Source organism: Mauremys mutica, chromosome 5, assembly GCF_020497125.1.
Source record: "Mauremys mutica isolate MM-2020 ecotype Southern chromosome 5, ASM2049712v1, whole genome shotgun sequence".
Taxonomy (NCBI): Eukaryota; Metazoa; Chordata; order Testudines; family Geoemydidae; genus Mauremys; species Mauremys mutica.
In genome coordinates this window covers 139172916-139193221 of record NC_059076.1, presented here as the reverse complement: position 1 = coordinate 139193221, position 20306 = coordinate 139172916, and the positions used below count along the sequence as shown (strand labels likewise).

The window sequence follows — 20306 nt, the reverse complement described above, 5'->3', positions numbered from 1 at the left end:
TGCACGTCAGTAGGGATGGAAATTTTGAAAGAGGAAAGAAAGTCAAACCCTGCTCTTCCATGAAGTGCTGTGGGTGGCTGATGCTTGGCTCTTATAAGCACTTTTCCTTTGAAGACCGTAAGATGCTTCACAAAGGAGGGTAGAGTGCCATATCCACACAGAACAAATGGGACCTGAATTGTCAAGGTCTCTCCTGAAGGCCTCAGTGCAGTAAACTACACTGCATCATCATCAACCGCAGAAAAGTGAAGAGCTGCCAGGATCTGAGCCTGTGGCTCCAAGGAGACTGCTGATGCCAAACCTGATGTTTATTCCCTTAAACCAGCCCCTCCGGAATAGATTTTTAAACACAGACTTTTAAAAACTCAAACAAAGTAGTTTCTGAAAATAGCAGATTTCACTAGTCTGGGCTATTTTTTAATTCAACACTTTGGAGCAGAATATCCCTCCTCCCCCTATCCGCCTGAGACCTATCATGCTCACCTTGGCCAGCATTCCACACAGTCTAAGTCAGGAACTTGGTCTGGTGTACAAAGTGCCGTGAATGTCTGACAGGCACAGGCAGGACAGATCAGCCGTATCAGTGGCATGGATATAGCAGTAATGCTTCTGGATCAATTCATCAAAAAGCAACGGAACAGTAAGTGTCCTCAGGAGCCTCTGTAGTCACAGTCTATGCTACCGAGTTTGGACTACTTCATTCCAGTTCATTTTGCCTTCTCCTACGCAAACTGCTTCAGGTTCTTCAAATGCGGAGCTATCAACCGAAAAAGGTTACTACTATTACCCGATTTCTCCTTATCAAAGGAAAAACTTTCCTGTGAATCTTGTCACATAGATTCAATAGAAACCTACAGAACATGGTCTCATGTCAAAGATCTCATACACAGGACCTTTGGTTTTGTGTATTGTATGAACAATGGCATTTGTAGCAGCACTAGGTCCCTTAAACATGGTCCTGAAGCAATGCTTTAGCACTAACGAGGCAGGAGAGTGCCAACTACTGGAAGGCCAATTCTGTGCATTTCAATCTTCTTTGGTAGTCTCCCATCCCCATGACTGACCAGCAGGACTCAACTGCCCTGAAGAGGACACAGCACACAGTGGCATGACAGGGAAAGCATTTGTACAACGCAGCAGTGCTGAAGCCCAGTTCCACAGAATACCACTACAATACAGTACATTATAGTGTACCATACTCCTTCCAACACTTCCCATCCCCAGCCTGTAAAGTGATTTCTAAACTACTGCCATTTTTTTTTTTTTTGGTCATGCCTAAGGAACTGCTGAATCTACTCGACACCTCCAAGCCATGACAGATGGCTCCACATGCTGCTGCTAATGCGCTGGAAACAGCCAAAGGATGCAGTTCTCTGCCTCGGCGTTGTGCATAAGCAACGTGCGAGCTTTAATGAAGTGGTTTACATTTCAATGGTTTTGTGCCTTTTTCTACTATTTATATCACAAGTGTGGTCAGATGAGTGAGGGAATAAAAAAGGGGAATGTTATTTCCACAGTCCATTACATCACCCTCTCCTCCTGGAACAACAAAATAAATAAATAAATAAACTCTTGATATTAAACTAAAACATTTCTGCCGTAAACACGGAGGACATAAGGTACGTGAAACATATGCGTCCCATGAGGAATACCGAACGGCACATGACAAATTTCCCGTCTCACAAAAAGATATTAGGGGATTCTCTGCTCACTGGGTATGCAGACTACAGCTTGTGCCTCTCCAGAGCTCCCTTTCTGGCTAGCAGGTATTAGCTTTTCAACATAAAGTGTCATTAAATAGCATATTGAAAGGGGCAGCAAATGTTTTCAATATCTTCAAATCAAAACCTTACCATATACAAAAGCATATGAGGAAAACCACAACATTGTCAGAAACCAATCACTAAAGATGCGTTCTTCAGGCATATTCCCATTCTTTAACCCAACAGGTGAACATTATGAGTGACTGCAAACAGAACGAAGAAGTGGTGTTTTACCCATGAAGGCTTATTTATGCCCAAATAAATCTGTTAGTCTTTAAGGTGCCACCAGACTCCTTGTTGTTTCTGTGGATACAGACTAACATGGCTACCCCCTAATACTTGCAAACAGAATAGGAATCGTTATGTAACCTGCAGTGGTTGATGTTCCCGCTATAATTAGCATTTGTATAAAACTCAGCAGTGCAGGTGTTCAAGGCAGTGAACATATCTCATTCTAAGGACCAAATACTGCACCCATTACTACCACTGAAATCAATGGGACTTAAGTTAAGCAGGCAGAATTTTGCTACAGGTTTGGAAATTACATGTACATTTATTATGCTTTCCTGATTGCTTTCCAAGTTTGGGGCCTAAGTCATTTTTAATTGAATTGAACTTTAATAATAGTAATAATACCTCTCTCTAACACTGGAGAGAAGACAGTCAAGCAAATTATGTGCTCTCAGTCTGACCTTAAAGAAATCCCCCAACCTAAAAATATAAAAAAAAACTTTTCCACGATATAAACCCACCCTCAATAAAAGTGCTGAACTTGTGTCAAACTAACCTCAAACATGACGCAAATTTCAATCTGCTATTTTCCTCTGACATCCCAGAATGTGACTCTCAAGGACAGAACTGGATGTTTGATTAGCTCCTAGTCCTGCAGAAGCAATTGTTTTCAAAGAGTTTTGAAAAATAATTTTGTATGGGGTGTGCATTCCAGGAAGAAATGCCATTTACAAAAGGTCTTTTTTCTTTTTCTCTCTCTGCCTCATATTTTAAACATTAAGAACAGAACAGAAACAGATTTCATACAAGTTTGTTAACAGGTACTGGATAAAGATGTGTTAGTTTTTACGGTACATGGTAATCAAAACAACAGCGTCACGCTACTTTTTTTGTTGGAACTTTCCGAGTCCATCAGCAAGTTTACATCCGAATAAGTCAATTCATGCACAATGAGAATCTGTTTTAATTAGCGGATCTTTACTCTGGGTACAAATTCTATTTCAGTTTACACGACACGTAACTGGTCTATCTGTTCATGTTCTCTTAAACTTTAAACAAAGCAATCACGTCTACTATAATTCTCATTCCTGATTACCATGTCATTTCTACATCAGGCATGGTATCTCAGCAACCAAATTAAGCTATTAAACTCTGGAACATTTAACGTGATTAGATTTCAGAAACGTTTACTCTTCCATTTGGATAGATGTGATTTCTGTGGACAGGAAATGGTAGTGTGCCAAATAATGCTCAGCTTGATACACACCCATTGTTCTTTCTCTTATTGGCTGACTTACACCATATAATGGAAAAGCTGAAGGAGGTTTTGCCGGAAACATACTCCACCAGCGCATCTTGGGGAATTTTCGGCTCCATCGAGTGTCCAAAATGAGCTAGAATAAAACTAAACTCAAACACATACTTTCACCCTAGAAACCAGTTCTAAGAATTTCATTCACCCCATCAGGAGTTGCCAGACTGGATTAGACCTGAGGTCCATCTAGTGCAATATCCTGTAACCCTCCCACATAATATGGGATATTCTGCATAAGATCTCTGCCTGATCTCTAACAGAATCCGGGTTAGACCCTGAATCATGAGGTTTCATATCCTTTCCAAATGTACATCATATAGCAGAAACCTTGTTACCTTTGTGTCCAATTCAAACCAACTAACACAGCTCAAACATAAGACTACGAAATTATCACAGAAGACTGATCATAAATGTTAAGAAAAACTAAAGATTATTTGTTAAAAGCATTCAGCAAATGGTCAATTAATTCAAGAAAGTGAAGGTCTGTTCACAGATAGCTAAATTAATTAAATTATTCACAACTAATTATTTGTTCAGTTGCATTGAGAACAGGGCTTCTACATAACACACATAATGTAACCATCTCTTTTCCAACAGATTATTCATTCATTACATGTCAGTCCAAAAATATCTGCCATGTCATCTGAGATCTAGTGTAGGTGAGAAGGCAAAAAGGAATTCTATACTAGAATTGGTCTAAATTTCTTGAAATTTTCATTGCCATTTTTCACTGAAGTTTCAAATTTGAGCAGAATCATAAATAAAACTTCTTGAAATTTGTTCAGGTTGTTCCATGGTATATACAGCCAGTCTCCTGGGTGATCTGTGGGGCCCTCGCTACGCTCCCCCCACAGCTCTTCCACCAGAGGACCTCTGGAGTGTAAGCCCTGCAATCTTCTGGGAGAGTGAAAAGGCCTATTCTTGTGGATCCCCTCCAAGATGCAGCTTTTCAGGCATGCCGCTAACCCAAAGGCTGGATTTGGCCTCTCCAAAGCTACAGAATTAATAAAGTGTAATACAACCTGACTGCAAAAAAACAACAAAGTTTAACAGTGCCTTCTACTGGATCGAATCAAAACTGCAAGTCAGAGAGAGAGAGAGAGAGAGAGAGCGCCCTATATTGCTAACAGTATTTCCCCTTTAGTCCATATGGTAGAGAGTTTGTAATTTTGGAATGGGAAGACTTAAGTTTTGTCTCCGCTGTCACCATGAAGTTCTTAATAGTCACAGCGTGCAACATCATGACAACCGTGTTTTCCTACATGGCCACAGCTCTGTTTCAATATTAAGGATAAAAAGGGGCCCAGTTTGTCACTTAATTCTGGTATTTGAGATCACGCAATGAATGGTTCAAGCATCTATGACCCAGAGTTAAAATCAATTCAGTTCTAATTATCCTGGAGCAGGACTTTCCAATTAAGGGAAAGTTTATTTTTTCAGTGGTTTCTTTGTAATGCTATAAAAGGATGATGCAGCTCCCTGAAGCAGTCTTTAATGGATCAATTCAAGCAACAGTCTCTCTCTGCAATTAACGTGCCTCTCCTCCGTCCAACTAATGTGCTTGTTTACACTATCTGGCAAAGTGCAGATCAAGTGTCCATTTCATCACCAGGCTTCTTTTGCCTAAGCCAAGACTAACAGACCATGGTGGTAACTTAAACACTGAAAAACATGCACAATATCGATCCAAGAGACTTGAAGCCAGTTAACTGCTACACTAAAATATATCCTCGAGGGGATGTGCCTTCAGTGGGGACTGATAGAAGGAAAGAACTGAATGAATGGGAAGATCGCTAGAGAGATTAATATGTATGACACATGACTTGAATAAGGTTGCATTTTACTTGGCTTATTACATGTAGCCATGAGTTAAATTTGTTAGAAAGGGCAGAAGGGATTACGTGGGAGAAGAATGTGAAACATACGCCACAAAATGATCATAGTTCTCTAAAGCAAATACTTATCTGGTATATCAGGACTGCTTCCAAATGATGCAGATGTGGTGCCTAGAAATGCTTAATAGCATCCAGTAATAACATGCACTAAATGAACAGATTACAGTTAGAGAAAACAAACCGTGTATGAAGCTATTATAAGAACATAAGAACGTCCGTACTGGGTCAGACCAAAAGTCCATCTAGCCCAGTATCCTGTCTACCAACAGTAGCCAATGCCAGGTGCTCCAGAGGGAGTGAACCTAACAGGCAATGATCAAGTGATCTCTCTCCTGCCATCCATCTCCATCTTCTGACAAACAGAGGCTAGGGACACCATTCCTTACTCATCCTGGCTAATAGCCATTTATGGACTTAACCACCATGAATTTATCCAGTTCCCTTTTAAACGCTGTTATAGTCCTAGCCTTCACAACCTCCTCAGGTAAGGAGTTCTACAAGTTGACTGTGCGCTGCGTGAAGAAGAACTTCCTTTTGTTTTAAACCTGCTGCCTATTAAATTTCATTTGGTGACCCCTAGTTCTTGTATTATGGGAATAAGTAAATAACTTTTCCTTATCCACTTTCTCCACATCACTCATGATTTTATATACCTCTATCATATCCCCCCTTAGTCTCCTCTTTTCCAAGCTGAAGAGTCCTGGCCTCTTTAATCTTTCCTCATATGGGACCCTCTACAAACCCCTAATCATTTTAGTTGCCCTTTTCTGAACCTTTTCTAGTGCCAGTATATCTTTTTTGAGGTGAGGAGACCACATCTGTACACAGTATTCAAGATGTGGGCATACCATGGATTTATATAAAGGCAATAATATATTTTCAGTCTTATTCTCTATCCCCTTTTTAATGATTCCTAACATCCTGTTTGCTTTTTTGACGGCCTCTGCACACTGCATGGACGTCTTCAGAGAACTATTCACGATGATTCCAAGATCTTTTTCCTGACTTCTTTACCTAACTTCCATGAGATTTACCTGTCCGAAAGAGGAAAGGGTCTGGGACATTGTGTAAATTGTGCACTAGTTCACCATTGCCCCTGAAGGAGGCGTCTAATTCTTTGAAAAGTGACTCTGTAAAAGTGGTGTCACAGAGGATCAGCGGCACCTCTGCCCCCTTGTGGTTTCTCTGACAGCACCCCTGGAAGTATTAGACCTCTTGCTCTTACCTGTCTTGGGGCGGAAACTGGCAACACTTCCACTCTCAAGACTTGAACCTGGGTACATTACCCCTCGAATACCAACTGCTTAATGCAATGCAGGCTCATCTCAGTCTGGGCACATGCTCAATCCTCCCTTTGGGAACCTGTGACTGGGGATACTAACAGCCTTCTTCAAACAGAGTTTCTTTATTTAGCAGTTGGAACAAAGTATCAGAGCAAAAAGGATTTTAAAACAACACACAGCTACATGCATAGTTAGCTTGTAGTGAATGGTTAGGTTAGAGAAGACTAAGTTGGCAAGCTAGCCTCTTCAGACCCAGAGCAGATCCAGCTCATTCTCTTAGAACATAAAAGGTCTCCTGTGACCCACCGTGGTCACAACAGACAGCATGTCCTGCTGCTCTCGCTCACCTCCCTTGTCTGTGAGAATCAGTGTTAAGTAGAAGACAGGCCCTCCAAGTCCAGAAGAAATCTATTACCGTACTGCTGACTTTTTTCTTTTCTTTTGCTGGTTACAGAGCCCAGGAGTGAAGTCTCCTAGTAACTCAGACTAGTTTCACCAGGTCAGCCACAGCATCCAGTGGGACCTATCCAAGATTCTTGGGCCACAAAGCCACTGTGATAAGCTAGCTTGACCTCCTGTATAACACAAGCCAGAGACCTTCCCCAAAATAATTCCTACAGTAGAAATTTTAGAGAAACGCCAGATCCTGACTGAAAAATTTTCATTGATGGAGAATCTACCACAACCCTTGGTAAATTGTTCCAAATGGTTAATTACTCTCATCATTAAAAATCTGTGCCTTCTTTTTAGTTTGAATTTGCCTAGCTTCAACTTCTAGCCATTGGAATGTGTTATACTTCTCTGTGCCAGACTGAAGAGCCCATTATCAAATACATGTTCCCTATGCAGGCACTTGTAGATGGTGATCAAGACACCCCTTCACCTTTCGTTTGTTAAGCTAAATAAACTGAGCTTCTTGAGTCTATCATTATAAGGTGGATTATTTTATGATCCTTTCATCATTCTCATGGCTCTTCTCTGAACCCACTCCAATTTATTCACATCCTTCCTGAACTGTGGGCACAGAACTGCACACAGTATTCCAGTAAAATAACCTTTCCACTCCTAATCGAGATGCCCCTGTATATGCGTCCCAGGATTGCATTAGCTCTTTTGGCCACAGAATGACACCGGGAGCTCATGTTCAGATGATTATCCTCCATGATCCCCAAACCTTTTTCACAGTCACCACTTCCCAGGAGAATGTCCCCCATCCTGTAAGTATGGCCTACGTTCTTTGCTCCTAGATGTACATATTTACTCTTAGCTACATCAACACACACATTGTTTGCTTGTGCCCAGTTTACCAAGTGATCTAAATCACTCTGTATCAGTGACCGATGCTCTTCGTTATTTACCACTTCCCCAATTTTGTGTCATCTGCAAACTTTATTAGTCATGATTCTAGGTGTTCTTCCAGGTCATTGATAAAAATGGTAAATATCACAGGGCCAAGAATTGACCCCTAAAAACCCCTCAAGTTAGTTTGACAGGATCTATTTTCCACCAACCCATGTTGATTTGACTTAATGACATCACCCTTGTTTAGTTCTTTGTTAACTGTGTCATCTGCTTCATTATCTTGTCAGGCAGAAAGGTCTGTAATCAGCTGGGTCATCCCATTAACTGGCACTACATTAGCTTTCTTCTAGACTTCTGGAATTTTCCCAGTGCTCCAACAGTCCATCAAGCTCCTCGGCCAGCTCTTTTCAAACTCTGGGATGCAAAAAGGATGCCCTGGCCATGGCTGCTCTGCTGTTTGCACGGTTAGACCAACTTGATCACAGTGTACTGTAATCACTGGCCTAATGGCTATCTCCATTGGCTGCAGGTGGGGGTACTAAAAACTGTCTGATTATACGGGGATCTCTCATCCCCCTTTATTAGTCTAACATACTATCTTAGAAGTCAAGCACGTAAATTATATTTTGGATACTTATCAAAATATGCAATTAATGCAGAAACACATGCTACTATTTTGTCAAAAATGGCATCAAAATTGGGTTTCCAACATTTACTGTATTTCAATATTTCTGGATCAAACTTGTTATGTTTCCAAGTCAATCTGGGATATTTCTGATGTTTCACCAGTTTGTGTCCCATAACCCACATGTGGAGGTTATGCTTTGCCCTCAACTACTCTCTCTTCATGGGGGGTGCACAGGTGTAGCTGAGGATTTGGAACTGAGTTAACACCAGCAACTAGAAACTCAGTAATTCTCTTAATATATGAGCTAGAATAGATTCCGCCTCACTCTCTCATTATTCCTGTTGGCACCCCAAAGCCATCACCTCAAAAACTTACTGTCACTAAAGCAAGCAGATACGACTCTAAAAAGAAGCTGCCATTTTACATGTATTGTTTTAGAGCACTACCACACTTTTCATGGCTAAACAACTGATGTTGAGTAAAGGCATGAATTTCCCAACTGTAATGAAACCAACTTCTATACAAAATAATACAAATAGTGAGAGAATTGCTTATCTGACCTATTAAATAACTAACTCATCCAGATTTCTAACAGCTACATTTATTCCTTTATTGGTTAAAAAACTATAATTAACTGAAGTTTTGTGAGATGCAAACCAGATCTATCAAAATGCAAATTATTATAAAGAATGTATACTATTATTGATGGGAGGTGGGGGAAAGGGCAACCATAGGGTAGGACAACGTTACAGAAATTAAAATACATTTTGCTGTAAAGTTTGCTGTTGTATAGTGCCACCTTGCTGTCAATTCGTCAATACAGGGCTGACATCAATAAAGTGGAATGTCTGTCTTTCTAAAAAGGTATGCTGTAGCACAACCACAAGTTATTGTGTTTGATGCAGGAATCACTGGAGGGAAATTATATGGCCTGTGTTGTCCATGAGTTGTCAGAGTAGAAGATCACAAAGGTACACGCTTCTCTTAAAATCTGAGAGCACTTTAGTTAGGATAAGAAGATATCTACTGCAGATCTGATTTTTAATGCTTCTTAACCTTCATCTGCATCACTTTGTATTCCATGCTTCCTGGCAATGTAATATTAGAATAACAGAATCATAGAATCATATAATATCAGGTTGGAAGGGAACTCAGGACGTCACCTAGTCCAACCCCCTGCTCAAAGCAGGACCAATCCCCAACTAAATCGTTCCAGCCAGGGCTTTGTCAAGCCTGACCTTAAAAACCTCTAAGGAAGGAGATTCCACCACCTCCCTAGGTAACCCATTCTAGTGCTTCACCACCCTCCTAATGAAAAAGGTTTTCCTAATATCCAACCTAAACCTCCCCCACTGCAACTTGAGACCATTACTCCTTGTTCTGTCATCTGCTACCACTGAGAACAGTCTAGATCCATCCTCTTTGGAACCCCCTTTCAGGTAGTTGAAAGCAGCTATCAAATCCCCCCTCATTCTTCTCTTCTGCAGACTAAATAATCCCAGTTCCCTCAGGCTCTCCTCATAAATTATGTGCTCCAGCCCCCTAATCATTTTTGGTGCTCTCTGCTGGACTCTTTCAAATTTTTCCACATCCTTCTTGTAGTGTGGGGCCCAAAACTGAACACAGTACTCCAGAAGAGGCCTCACCAATGCTGAATAGAGGGGAATGATCACGTCCCTTGATCTGTTAGCAATGCCCCTACTTATACAGTCCAAAATGCCATTAGCCTTCTTGGCAACAAGGGCACACTCTTGACTCATATCCAGCTTCTCATCCACTGTAACCCCTAGGTCCTTTTCTGCGGAATTGCTGCCTAGCCATTTGGTGCCTAGTCTGTAGAAGTGCATGACATTCTTCTGTCCTAAGTGCAAGACTCTGGACTTGCCCTTGTTGAACCTCATCAGATTTCTTTTGGCCCAATCCTCTAATTTGTCTAGGTCTCTCTGTATCCTATCCCTACCCTCCAGCGTATCTACCACTCCTCCCAGTTTAGTGTCATCTGCAAGCTTGCTGAGAGTTCAATCCATGCCATCCTCCTGATCATTAATGAAGATGTTGAATAAAACCAGCCCCAGGTCTGAGCCTTGGGGCACTCCGCCGGATACCAGCTGTCAACTAGACATGGAGCCATTGATGAACCCAATGATCTAGCCAGCTTTCTGTCCACCTTATAGTCCATTACATTAGCTTAAACACAATCCTGAAATCTCAGTCCTTGATTTGTTTGGCAAATATACCCTGTCTTTCCTTTGGCGTCCTCTCATGCCGCTCCCATCTTGTTGTCACTTTCCCAAAATCTTTCACTGGCTTTCTGTCTTGAACACATCAAATTTAAGCTCCTCCTCCTCACCTTTGCCCCTATTTCACATAGCCCCTCCATTTCAAACAGTCTGTCACTTCTTGTCCACCAAGGATGCTCTCTCCCTAAATCTCATCTCTTCCATAAATGAATCTTCCACTTGTCTCCTCACCAACAGTCTCTCCACACTTTGTCCTGAACAGGCATCCTGCATTTTGTCTTGTTCATGTTAGTCTGTAAGCGCTTTAGGGCAGGAATCACATCTTATTCTACAACTTGTAAAGTGCCATGCACCATTATGACACTATCGAAATGGTTAATGATAAGGACACTCTTCAGATCAAGTGCTATACAGTGAAGAGTCAGGAAAACTGAAGTGTTTTTCTTGAACAATTTTCTTCAAAATTCTTAAGAGACAATGATAGTTGCATGGCTGGGACAAATGTCCCATCGTTAAGTCAGTAGCTTTCATGGAAAAACAGGAAAAGGATTGCAGAGATCTGGAGCACATACTCCTCACACAATCCTTAATATTGTTAGATTTTGTACCATCGTTTTGTGTATTTCAGCTTTTTACCTATTCATAACATAACTAAAATGAGAAATGATCTGAGAGACTGTAGATTCCTTGCCTGGCAGAACACTGATAGCCCTTTCCCAACAAAAAGCAGAATGACAACACATCAAACCATGATCACTCTGAAAAGGAGAAGGTTCTTTGAAAAAAAAATAATTATACTGCCTCTTTGGGGATAAAGGATTGTGCTACAGAACTGACTTAATTACCCAGTGGGTCCCAAATAATCGAAGCTAAAACATTCCTAAAATACACCTTGGCTGAATTCTCACTTTCGCAAGCAGCAAAATGAGCAGATTTTTGTAAATCTACAAGATGAAGGGAAGCTATCGAGCAAGGCAGCTCACTGAAGGTTCCTTTATGGACGGCAACTCCATTCAGCATGCATAGCTTTCCTAGCCAGCTGAAGAGTGACAGCTTCCAAGCATGCAGAGATTATTGGAGTGTATTCAGTTTCACAGGCAGGGATCTTGAGGTTAAGGGCATCCACCTCTGGCCTTCTTCATCCCCCATCAATCCTGCCTCAATCAACAGGTTAAAGGTGAAAGTGGGCCTTATCACTCAACTGGTGTCCGTTTCCCTGATCAGATGACTGCCTCACAATCTCCTGCAATTAGAGGGCATCTGCCGTCAGGGTGGGGAGGAGAGGTTTGTTGCTACCAACAAGCTGGCTAACACCATCTAGCTACGACTGTTTATAATCACTCTCCATTACATGGCAGATATTTCAAAGTGACAGTTGTCTGATCTTACGTGTAGGGAACTGATGACACATCCAAAGGGGCTTATTATCCCTAAGGATGACAGTGAGAGTTGAGCGAGCTCAGCAAAGAGCAGGATCAAGACCCCAAATTTTAACAAATAACTAAAATGTGCTCCCAGTCTAGATGCAACTTTTCCTATTCACCGAGGTTTTGGGTGGAAATGGAGTTTTATCTGATTGAATATATTGTTTGTTCCACCACTGAAGGAAAAACAGACTAGCAAAGACATCCACATAAAATGAGTGCTCATACATTTCCTTGCACAGTTGTTACGATTCAACCTCTCACGGCGTTGGGGGCGAAATTACATGATTCTCACAATAAGCTTCCAGTCTACTCCTTACTTAGATAGGACCATAACGTTACTTCGTAGATGACAACTGATTCTCTGACCCTGGAGAGTTTACAGCGGAAGGGTCCAATCTTTCTGACAATTAATATCGAACCCCCTGCTACATTGACTCCCAACAATATCCACAGGAGTACACTATAATGAAAGAAACCCGGGCAAAATTTTTCTAGACTAACTGAAGCACTAACAGTATATGTTTGCACTCCCGATTTTTTGTTTGAAGGCTCTGGGGAGTATCTAGGCTGGCTAAATCCCCAGCATGCCAATACATCCTTTCTGGATCAAGGGTGATGGGTTTTGATGGAGTCTGAGCAGCTGAATGAACTAGGGGTTTGTGTGAGCTTAATATAATTGAACTGCAAAAAGCCATGTTTAAAGTACCATTAAGACTAGCTTAAACCCACCAAAGCAAGGAAATTCAGAGTTAAGGCTCTAAATCCGCTCTGAACTCATGCTTTCGAGCCTTTTATTTTATTTTTTTAACTTCTTGCAGAGCAGAGTTAGCTGAAGACCGTGTCAGCCTGGATATCAGCACAAACTCTGATTCATCTTTCCTTTGTGAGTCAGACATTTAGCATTAGGTAATTTATTGACTTTGAAGAAAGGTGCCTTTTTCAAAATACTTTTATTTTTTACTGCCCCCAAAACACATTCTGAGCCTAACAAACCAGCAAAACATTAGCCTGGATTCTGGAATCTGCTGCTAGCTCTTTTAGGATGGTTTAGTTGCTCCACAGAGAATTCCTCCATCATGTTTTCAGGAGCTGCAGGGTTGAGAGAGTCATCCTATGCGACACCCACCCGGCCTATGGCTAGCTCCAAGGGTGGGAAGGGGCATATTCAGAATCAGAAGGAGTGTATGTGGCTGGAGTGCTCTGCTCTGGACAAATGGAGTAACCCATTAGGGGGCCATTCAAAGCCACCAGGAATATGGGCAGCCCTTGGCAGTCCAGACCCACAATCCAGGAGGAAAAAGGTGACTTAAAGCCACCTTGCCTCTTCCTATACCCATCAAAATGATCTCTCTTGAGAAGTGCAGTTCAGATTCAGTGTCATAGTTCCTTCCAAGAAGGGTGCACTGTCTTGATTTGACGTGGCACTACCATAAGGAGTCAGAAAAATAAGAAGGGGATGGGGGCAGGAGGACTAGGTGACAATAAAAAGATTTTGATGACAGGATGACGTGGCCATCTTGAGGATTTTTTTTCCCCATTATTTGTTGTCACCTTTCTGCTCCTTCACTTCTCCCAGGTTATCGGTGGAAATGAGTTTTTAGGGACACTTCAGTGTCACAGCCAATAGATTTGAAGTGGGCATTCTAAGCGCAAGGAATGGCATGGAACTTAGGCCTACCACCCCTGTGTGACCGTGTCAGACAGAGCAGCCTCATGGTTAGAGCACAGGAAGTCGCCATTAGAACACTCTGGGTTCCACTCCTGGCCCTCCCACAGACCTGTTGCATCTTCTCTGACATTAAGCTTTTGGTAATTCAGTTTGCTCACAGATGAAATGAGTGTTATACTTACTTGCCTGTCTCAGAGGGGTGTTGAGAGGTTTGCCCTAGTGTTCCTAAAGCACTTGGAGATCCTCACTTGGAGAGCATTATCAAAACCCAAGGTATAACTACTCACAAATCTCCCACAGGACTAGCTTATTAATGCAAGGGTCATCAATGAAACAGTTGTTTAAATGGGGCATAATGAACCCATGACTTTGCATATGACGTATTGCTTTCCAACAAGGCATTATGGTAAATATTTTCAAAAACAGGCAACTAAATTTAAATATGGATTTAGAAGGCTAACTTTAGGCACCAGTTTTTGAACATATTGACCTATAAAAGTTAATTTTGTGCCTCTCTAGGCTGAGCTAAAAGACCCAGCTCTGTTAGCTCAAAGAGTGGTCCAGCGAGTTACACTGCATTAGCGAGAGATGCACAAGTAGCGACCAAAACCTATGAAATGAGGGGACTGAGTGGGGATACAACGCAGAGGGAGAATTAGGAGTACTGTAATTGGGATGAAATGAAGGAAAGGAAAATTTATGCCGAATATCAGGAAAGATATCCAGACGGTACAAAGCTATAGTACATTCGCCTCCCAGGGGAGAGGTGGAAGCCTCATTGCTTGGGGGGATTAAACACTAAATAGGAAAGAAAACACATCTAGGCATATGGCAGTAGGGCAACGCTTTACAAGCTGTAGCTCATTGACATCAACAATCCAGGAAGCACATCTCCTGCTGCATCAGCAGACTGGAACTTTTAGGCTACTTCTACCCTGCACCTGAGAGTGCACTCCCCAGAGTGGGTAGACAGACAGGCACTAGCTCTGCTCCAGCTAACACACTAAAATTAGCAAGTAGCTTGGGAGGTGGTTAGGCTAGCCACCTGCGTGAATACCGTGGAAGTCGGTGGACTTGTAGTTGGGAGGGTCGGCTGACCTGGGGCCTGTGCCACTGCAGCCACATTTCTCACACTAGCTTGATCAGATCTAGCACTTGACTGTCTACCCTTACTAGGAAGCAGGCTCCCAGCTGCTCCAGGCCTACCCGTAGCGCGCCAGGCTGTGAAAGATGGGGAATATTGCATGAGGAGCTGGTCTCTCCCTGACAAAGCGGTCTACAGAAGGATTTAGTTAGAGAGCTACTGCAATAAGGAATACTCCTGCCCTGGCTGGGAGATGAACTGGATGGAACCCAATGGGACATTTTGTCATGTCTACCTTCTAGGATTCCGAGATTAATGCCGTGATTAGCCACGTTTTGCAAGGTCTTCTCTTTCAACTGAAAAATGGGCTTCAAATATGCAAGTGCGTGTGTGGACCAAAGACATGTCAGAGGGTTTGCCACTATCTTAGCTTCCACTTCAGGAAAATATTCAGTTTAACTGACTTAATTTCTCTCTCATGGTTTGCACATTGCAGTGTGTATTTCATCAAAGCATGAAACAAGCCATTTTTGACATCTTTTAACAAGTATTTCTACACATTGCTGCACACTCAGTGGGACGGGCAGTCCCCGTCCAGGTGTGGCCCAGGACTAAATCTAAGCACTCGGTGTCAGGCTCATGCAATTGCCTGTTTTCAACCTGCCTCTAGTTTATGAAACTAGCCTTACGCAGAGAATAGAAACACATTTTCTTGGAAAAAATGGGAGAATCTGTGCTTACTGTCAAGCTGTCATGACCCGTTCTGGGGGCATGCTTTCATGCTGCTGGGTGGCGAGCGTAGCCTTGAACGCAATGACTTCCTAGCATGAAACTGACAAGAGCGACACGAAGCAGACTGCAAGGACGGTGCAGACAGCATCGCAGTACGAAAGGTGTCCATTGGCATGGGGCTAAACACGCAAATCTTTCATTTCAACCAACTTTTACCACCAAGTTCTGATTAAAAGATGAGCTGGAGATCCACATTAAAGAAATAAATGTATCTCACCAAATAACCTTCCAATTAATTTTACTATGTCTATGAATGACCAATGAATTGTTTTTTAAAAAATACGGCTTTTCACTTTTTATTTCATGCTACTCATAAAACAAGGAAGGCTACCTATGATTATACAGGTAACGTGGGAAGCTAGGAAATATGGCGGGAGAGGGCGAGGAAAGTGTATATTTGAGCAGGGGCGGCTCTAGCCATTTCACCGCCCCAAGCACGGCAGCACGCCGCAGGAGGCGCTCTGCCGGTCGCCGGTCCCGCAGCTCCGGTGGACTTCCCGCAGGTGTGCCTGCGGATGCGCCACCGAAGCCACGGGACCAGCGGACCCTCTGCAGGCACGCCTGTGGGAGGTCCACTGGAGCCACCTGCCGCCCTTCCGGCGACCGGCAGAGCGCCCCCCGCAGCTTGCTGCCCCAAGCACGCGCTTGGCATGCTGGGGCCTGGAGCCGCCCCTGTATTTGAGGGAAACATCCTTTGATTGTCATTCAACGTAAACCCACAACCACAACTGGCTTTGGGACACAGTAAAAGATGCATATAAAATGTTTGCTGTTTGACAAGTGGTAAGCAAAACAGCTGTTATAAACTCAAAGACAGCAGTTGTCTAAGTCTTACCCCACTGAAGTGGTTTGAAGAGGTGACTTTCAAATTTAGCTCTGTCAAGTTCCTACCGTTTCACATGATAGAACAGTGACAGAGCAAAAGTGTCTGTGGAACACCCCAAACACACATTTATAGAAAAACAAGGGTTCGGGTTTTTTCAAATTGCCTGTGGTGAGAAAGTCAGCACGGCTCCATGTATGTGCAGGGGGTGCAGAAAATTCCTTGCAGGATCAGGGCTTCGCACAGTGAAAATCTGTGCAGACAGGGAATTTATATTTATGTAAAATGTCATGCACTGCCCTGTATGAACAAATGATATCTGTACTTCCCAGAGGTTTTAGAATGACACAGAATGGTCAATTACCATGTGCTACCTGAGCAATACCCTACTTGTATCAAGACAGTATCACTCCGACACTCAAAGATATGGCGTTGCCTGTCCTGAACTGCAGATTCCACTAGGCAGGCTAGGTGAGTCAGGTCTTTACTGTACCCCAGCACAGATTACATCTTCGGCAAGTTACCAAAAATGCTGAAGACCAGTTAGTGGAAGAGAAAGAACAGAATACACTTAGTAGCAGGAAACTTACAAACAAATACAATTAGAGAAAACTTGTGTAGAGGAGAGTATTTGACAGAGGAGCAGAAATACTAGAAAGGAAATAACAAGCGGACCATCGTATAGCTGTATCCTGGCTCATGTTGAATTCACTTGGGTGCATACTGCCCTTATAAATCATATTAAGACTACATGTACACTGGCCTACCAGTTAATACACTGCTTCATGTAAGTTAAACATCTGAGAAGCATTTTTACGGCATGTAATTCTTTAGAAAAAAACCACAGCGTTCCTCTTCAAAATCCCTGCATTCATCTGCGTCTCTTTGGAGAAGAACCAACACCCCTATATTACCTAAAACACAAGGTCATGTGTGCTTTACTGACAACTCCGCATGTGGTGTTGAAACACTTATGTATGCAAAAGCATGAGATTCGGGAATGACAACTCATTTCTTTCCTGCGAGGCATTTAAGACAATATTGCAAATGGACCATACATGTAACTGAATGGACAGGTTTGATATGGAAACAAACCATGCAGAACTGAATTCCCAAATGTAAGTGGGTGTGTGGAGACTCATTATTATCATCATCAAACTTTAATGTAGCTTTGCAGAAGTGTCATTGGATGACAGATTACAATGCACATCAATTGGATTCGGAGAGGGTTCGCAATCTATTACGGGTTAAAAGCTGTTCCGGCATGAATCAGAGTCACAGTGGTGAGGAGATCATCGATACAAGGGATTATGCAGATTAAAGAAATACCCTGTGCATCTGAAAGTTTTCAGAATGCAAACTATGTCAACCCTGAAAACAAGAGGCACTGCATCATTATGGCAGGAGAGACAAAGCAGGGGGGGTTTAACAGACAAAAAAAGATTGTTTTAATAGGAGAGAAACATCAGTCATCGAGTCTTACTTCATTCAGACTTTCTATCCAACCCCATCCATCTTCAGTGCCAAGAGATGACAGGGCCCTGCTCCCTTCTTCCCCCCGCCTGGTATATCAATAATGCCCATTTCCACCATAACAAATGACTCGCTAGAATGGCCCTTTTCCCTAAACTGGCTTGCCAAGCTCTAGGGATGCCTTAGTACCTGCTATGGTCAACATGGCTATAATGGGATCCCTTGTGAGGTAGGCATCAATGGGCGGAGCCTTTTGTACCCATCTTCATAAACAGCCACTTTGTCATTCATGGCTGGGGAATGTCTGCAAAAGAGGGAGCTGGGGAAAAAAAAAAAAAGACACACACACACACACACCCTACACAACCCAGAATGCAAATTCCTTCGCCCTCCTGAAACGCTTCTCTGGGCATTATCTGCGAACAAAAGTGCTCCATGCAGGCGGTCTCTGCATCACTGCTCTCTCTGTTAGCAACACCTGCTTAGTGTCAGCACAGAGAGTTTCAGAGTTATCTTTTTGCCATGTCTGCAGAAGCCAACCAGAGCACAATGGGCCCAGTGCTTGGGGTCACTTATGTCTTTCTCCCTTTCCCCTACACCACCAACTCGTTCACCTCGGCCACTCCTAGGACCCTGGATAGCTAAATAAGTTGGCGGTCTTGAGTACTGGGGAGAAAGGGAGAGAATATAGGTCTCTGGCCTGAATCACCAATGCTGCTTCCCCTCCCCTCCCTTTTCCTTAAGACCTGATGGTCTTCAGTCACACATCTTAAAAGAAAAACAAAAAACAAAAACACAAAGACTTACTTGTCTCAAGTCGATGAAGGCCAACTGCAGTGTGTCCCCTTGGAACCCAGGCACTGGCCCGGATCTGGCAAACTCTGTGGGAAAGAAAAGAGGATAAAAAGCGCCTTTAACTAACCATGGACAGGGAGATTGGCAGACGGATGACAGGGAAGACAAGAGAGACTGGGGGAGAGGAGGACTGCACTTCTAAGGAGTCATGTCTCCCTCCCTTCAGCTTCTTTGTTTGCCCTTCAAAATTTGTGTCATCAAAACACCATTAATTCCACCGTCCTGACAGCAAGGAAACTGTACTAATTCGACCTGAAATTTATTCCCATGAGCCGCACTGGGCTTCAGAGTATTTGTTTTGTGAATGGACAAACAACTTGCAAAGAAGAAAGGGGAGTTGGGGGTGGAAAAGTTTTTCCTCTCAACACAATAAAATCTTCAGCTGTGAAACTCTTTTCAGTTCCGAAAGCTATTTATATTTTAGGGCACTGAAGGTATTTTCTAATTTCACGCCTGTCACCGGGTTCCATAAGCATTCATCAAAAAAATATGCCCAGCAGCACCATTAATTATTCTGTAGCAGATTATCTGCATTTTCTGGTATGAAACATTATTGCCCGTATACAAGCACCCAAAACGGGAAGAACTGCCCCCACTGTGTGGCCTATTCCTTTATTTTGGAAGTGGACTTTTGACATCTGAATAACGTTGGTTTATATAGCAAAGAACACTTCCAAAGCCACGTCTGCCCCTTTCTGGTGTAATCCGGCCCCAATTCTACACTCCGGTGGTTTATTTTTCTTCTAATGTATTGGTTAAACTTAGTCTAAATCTAATACGGGGGACCATACATTATGATTTCAGGTTAGAGGATCATTTCACAGCTCTTGGTTGACAATTCTCACAAAGAGGCTGATAACCGTATTTCTCCTTGCTGAGCACTTGAGTTGAAGGCCTGTTTCAGGCCATCTGATCTTGCCCAAGTTTACTAAACCAACCATTAGAACGACTCTTCATACAAAACCAGGACCTCACTTAGATACAAGGATCATGGCTGAATCTCCAACTTCACTTTACTCCCTCATGTCTAAGTGCACGTGGTTTGTGAAGTCACCTAGGAATATCATACGCCAATGGTATGTCCTATGCTTTTGCCTGGCTGAATGTTGTTGCTTTTGTGGAATTACAGTATCTCAACCTGGGACAGTTTGCAGGAGACACCGTTTACTTTGTGCCACGGCTGTACAGAAGAAGAAAAAATGCTCCAAGCTACAGGTTTTAAATAAAATGATCCCAACACCCATGATTTAGCACCTATTTCAGCACAGTTATTCATCATGTCAGGACTTTTTAAGGTAGGGGAGCAGCTCTCAGCCTAGCATGAAGCCTGCACAGAGCAAGAAGGGTGTAAAGGAGGATAAAACCAAGGTTTTACTTCCTATCTTCATGCCCAGGGATAATATATGGTTACTCACAAAGCCCTAAATGGTGCCCCCTCACTCCATATATTCCCTTCACTGGAAGCCTGCTTCCATTATTTTTCTCACTTTGAAGTAATACCGAGAAGGAAAAATACATTTAAGAAC

At 42.7% G+C, this 20306-nt stretch overlaps 1 protein-coding gene across 2 annotated transcripts in view; it reads right to left on the bottom strand.

The window, feature by feature from the left end:
• The window catches only part of EXOC6B (exocyst complex component 6B), a 447723-nt gene that overhangs the window by 80385 nt on the left and 347032 nt on the right, over nt 1–20306 (bottom strand). The window contains exons 20-21 of one of the 2 annotated variants that reach the window (XM_045018686.1): nt 18733–18806; nt 17699–17823 (exon numbers count right to left, since the gene is read on the bottom strand). In XM_045018686.1, the coding sequence (XP_044874621.1) occupies nt 17818–17823; nt 18733–18806 (80 nt within the window). In that variant the 3' untranslated portion in view covers nt 17699–17817. Of the gene's footprint in view, nt 1–17698; nt 17824–18732; nt 18807–20306 lie in introns of those variants that run through there. The other variant, XM_045018685.1, reaches the window with a different exon arrangement.